This window comes from Lathyrus oleraceus, chromosome 4 (genome assembly GCF_024323335.1).
Source record: "Lathyrus oleraceus cultivar Zhongwan6 chromosome 4, CAAS_Psat_ZW6_1.0, whole genome shotgun sequence".
Lineage (NCBI taxonomy): Eukaryota > Viridiplantae > Streptophyta > Magnoliopsida > Fabales > Fabaceae > Lathyrus > Lathyrus oleraceus.
The window spans coordinates 418,049,929-418,054,409 of NC_066582.1; the positions used below are offsets into that span (position 1 = coordinate 418,049,929).

At 39.5% G+C, this 4,481-nt stretch overlaps 1 protein-coding gene across 1 annotated transcript; it reads left to right on the forward strand.

The window, feature by feature from the left end:
• Positions 1-225: 225 nt before the first annotated feature.
• On the forward strand, positions 226-801 carry LOC127137780 (uncharacterized). The gene has a single exon (XM_051064200.1). The coding sequence runs from the start codon at positions 226-228 to the stop codon at positions 799-801; it is 576 nt and encodes a 191-aa protein (XP_050920157.1).
• Positions 802-4,481: the final 3,680 nt, after the last annotated feature.

Here is a 4,481-nt window from a genome sequence, read left to right on the forward strand (position 1 = left end):
AATCATTCAAACTTCTCCTGGAAATATCAGAGAGGGAATATTCCGCAACAGGGTTAAGGACAATATCATACCCAATATCAACAACAACAGCAACAACAAACTCCTAAGAAGGCAGACTGGGAGAGTACCATTGAAAAATTGGCCGCTCACAATATTCAGTTCTAAGAGGAGACTAGAAACAATCAAAAGAACACCACTGCCTCAATAAAAAATCTTGAAGTTCAGATGGGTCAAATAGCACAACAATTAGCCTCAAATTCTCAAGCTCCAGGTACCTTGCCAAGTGGTATAGTGACAAATCCGCGTGAGCATAATAATGTTAACGCTGTAGTGACCAGAAGTGGTAAGTCAAATGAAGAACCAAAAGAAAACAGTGTAGAGGAAGATGGGCCGTTAGAGGTCTATTTAGAAATCAAAGAAACAAAGAAAACAGAGGAGCAAGTTGTGATAATGCCTGTAAAGGAGAAAGAAAAAGCTTCTAAGCCAATCATCAAACTCCCATACCCTCCGAGACAAAAGAAGAAAGATCAACATGAAAAGAATTTTGAGAAGTTTTTGGAAATGTTTAAGAAACTTGAAATAAACATTCCATTTTATGAAGCTCTAGAGCAAATGCCAATATATGCCAAATTCATGAAAGACATAATCTCCAAAAAGTGCTCCACAAATTTAGACCCGATCATCCTCACTGAAACGTGTAGTGATATTCTCCAAGGTATGAAAATTCTTGTGAAAAAGAAAGAAAGGGGTTCGATTACTATTACTTGCACTACTGCTGATAGAAATTCAAGAAGGCTCTGATTGATTTGGGAGCTAGTGTGAGTTTGATTCTGATGTCCATTTATAAAATAAAAAATGGGCCTTGGTACCGTTCAAGACACTAGGATTACACTTCAGTTTGTCGATCGCTCAGTTAGGCCACCTTATGGAATTGTGGAAGATGTTCTGGTAAAGATAGATAAATTTGTATTTCTGGTTGACTTTGTCATTCTTGAGATGCCTGAAGATGAGGAGATCCATCTCATATTGGGCAGGCCATTTTTAGAGACAGAACGGTGTATGATAGACAAAGAGGAAGGATTAATGACTCTCAAAGTCTATGATGAAGAATTGAAAATTGGTGTTCGAAACACTATGCAATACAAAGATGATGTTGGCATGAGTCACACTGTAGAGGTAATAGATCAAGTGAGTGCTCAAGAAATTGAAACGAAAGTACCTCAGTTATCATTAGAACATGTTTTGAGCTTATCAATTTTTGAAAGTGATGAAGATGAGAGAAAGTCATAAGTTCTAGCCATGATAGAGGAACAACCTCAGTGGATTAGATCTAAACCACACCGGTGGGAAGATTTAAGACCACCCCCACCATCAGAAGATACTCAAGAGCCCCAAAAGGGGTAAGATCTGAAACAATTACCTGTGAATCTGAAATATGTGTTTCTTGATGCTGAAAAGAAGTGCCCAAATATTATCAATTCTAGTTTAAAAAGTTCCCAAGAAGAAGAACTCATCCAAGTACTAAAAAAATACAAGAGTTCTATTGGATGGGCGATTGAGGATTTGAAAGGTGTTAGCCCGATAATTTGCATGCACAAGATCTAGATGGAAGATGGCCATAAGCCGGTAGTTCAACCACAATGAAGACTTAATCCAACTATGAAAATAGTAGTTCCTAAAGAGGTTGTCAAGTTGTTGGATGCAGGACTAATTTACCCCATATCTGACAGCTCATGGATTAGTCCAGTGCACGTGGTACCAAAGAAAGGGGGGACTAATGTGATAAAAATGAGAAAAATGAGTTGAACCCAACTAGAACTATTACAGATTGAAGAGTGTGCATTGATTACAAAAGGCTGAATATTGCAATAAGAAAGGACCACTTCCCTTTGCCATTCATTGATCAAATGTTGGAAAAAATTAGCTGGTCATGATTACTATTGTTTCCTTGAAGGATATTCGGGGTACAATCAGATTGATGTGGCCCCTAAAGATCAAAAGAAGAACGCTTTCACATGTCCTTATGGTATTTTCGCATACATGAGAATACCATTTGGATTATGCGACGCACCTGCCACATTTCAGAGGTGTATGACATCCATATTCGCTGACATGCTGGAAAAGTATATCGAAGTGTTTATGGATGACTTTTCTATTTTCGGTTCTTCTTTTGATAAATGTTTGAATAACTTGTCTCTGGTGCTAGAAAGATGCCAACAAATAAATTTGATCCTAAATTGGGAGAAGTGTCATTTTATAGTAGGTGAAAGGATCGTGTTGGGACACAAAATTTCCAACCGAGGCATAGAAGTAGAAAAATCAAAAGTGGAGGTGATAGCTAATTTACCACCACCGGTGAATGAAAAAGGCATTATAATCTTCTTGGGACATGTGGGTTTTTACAGCAGGTTCATCAAGGACTTTTCTAATATCACCAAACCATTGACAAGCTTACTTGTGAAAGACACACCTCAGATGGGTTGGTTTTTACCGCAAGTTTTATTTATGGGACGATTCGTTCTTATACAAAAAAAGGAATATATGGGTTGGTTCGAAGGTGTGTTTAAGAGGAAGAACAAAGGTACATCCTCAGAGCTTGTCATGACTCAGAATATGGAGGACACTTTAGTGGCGATAGAACAACAGCAAAAGTCCTCTAGTCTGGGTTCTACTGGCCCATACAGTTTAAAGATGCTAAAAGTATAGTAAAAGAATGTGACAGATGTCAGAGGACGGGTAATATTTCAAAGAGAAATCAGATGCCTCAAAATGCCATGTTGGAGGTAGAATTGTTCGATCTATGGGGCATAGACTTCATGGGACCTTTTCCACCGTCATTTGGAAAGTATTACATTTTGGTCGTTGTTGATTATGTGTCAAAGTTGGTGGAAGTTATAGCATTACCCACAAATGATGCTAAAGTGATGGTCAATTTCCTTAAAAACTACATTTTCTCTAGGTTTGGGGTACCAAGAGAACTAATCAGTGACGAAGGTACTCGTTTTCTAAACAAGTCAATGGAGAATCTGTTAAGGAAATACAACGTCAAGCATAAAATTTCCACACCGTATCACCCTCGGACAAGTGGACATGCTGAAGTATTGAACCGATAGATAAAGCAGATTCTGGAAAAGACTATCAGTGCTTATCGAAAGGATTGACTGGTCAAGTTGGAGGATGCACTGTGAGCATACAGAACATTGTTCAAAAACCCAATAGGTATGTACCCTTATTATTTAGTTTACAGTAAAATGTGTCATTTACCACTCGAACTAGAGCACAAGGCATTATGGGCCTCCAAATTCCTGAACTGTGACCTTTCAAAAGCTGGGGAATCCCGGATTCTTCAACTACATGAGCTAGAAGAATTTAGAAATCGGGCTTATGAAAATGAAAAAATATACAAAGAGCAAACGAAAAAATCGCATGACCAAAGAATTCAGAAGAAAGAATTTTGGGAAGGACAATAGGTGTTGTTATTTAATTACAAGTTGAAGTTGTTCCCTAGAAAGCTGAGGTCGAGATGGTCGGGACCTTTTGTGATTCACAAAGTATTCCCGCATGGAAATTGAGCTTGAAAATCCAGCGAACAGGGACATTGTTAACGTGAATGGGCAGAGAGTAAAGCCATACCACCAAGGACAAGAGAGTGGTCTGGTAGATAAGGTTCGTCTTACCTGATAAGATGGATGATCGTAGAGCCATGCGACGTTAAACGAAACGCTTCGTGGGAGGCAAGCCACATGTTTTTATTTCTAATTATTGTTTGTGTTTGTTTGTTATTTTAGGTGTGCACAGTGCCTTGCATAAAAAGGCGAAGGTACTCACATAAATATGGAAGTTGTACCGGAAGGAAGGACCATAACTGAGAATAAGAGAAACGAAAATCTTTGATGAGCAACCAGCAGCCTGACACGAGCGCCCGTGTCAGCTGACACGGCCCGTCTCAGGACCATGGAAAAAGTCTGAAAATTTAGGATAATAGCAGCCTGACAGGGTCGCCGTGTCAGCTGACACGACCCATGTCAGGAGCACTGAAGACATGAGGAAATTTCACCTTAGCAGAATCTTGACACGACTGCATGTGTCATATGACATAGCCCGTGTCAAGAGCACTGAAGACCACGCCCATGAAAGTTAAAGAGACATGGGCCTAACACGTCCGCCAACGGACGGCCTGCGGATTTTATTTTATTTTGAAAATTTTAGATTTTGTATGGGTCCCACCCCTCATTAATACCCACTAACCACTCATTACACCCACTTTATCCTTCCCAAAATTCTGATTTCCATACTCTACACTCATTATCTCTCACAATCTCATCTGCTCCACCATCTCTCTCTCAAAAACCCTTACCCTCCATTAAAACCCCACCAAAAAGTTTCCTCCTTTACCACCACAATAAACTCAAATCACAAACTCCCTTCACGAACCCTTCTCCATTTTTCACCCTCATCACACCCACGGTGTCCGTTTTCTC

Bases quoted from the DNA above. Each gene is read 5' to 3' on its own strand.
- LOC127137780 (XM_051064200.1), top strand. From the start codon at position 226: ATGGGTCAAATAGCACAACAATTAGCCTCAAATTCTCAAGCTCCAGGT.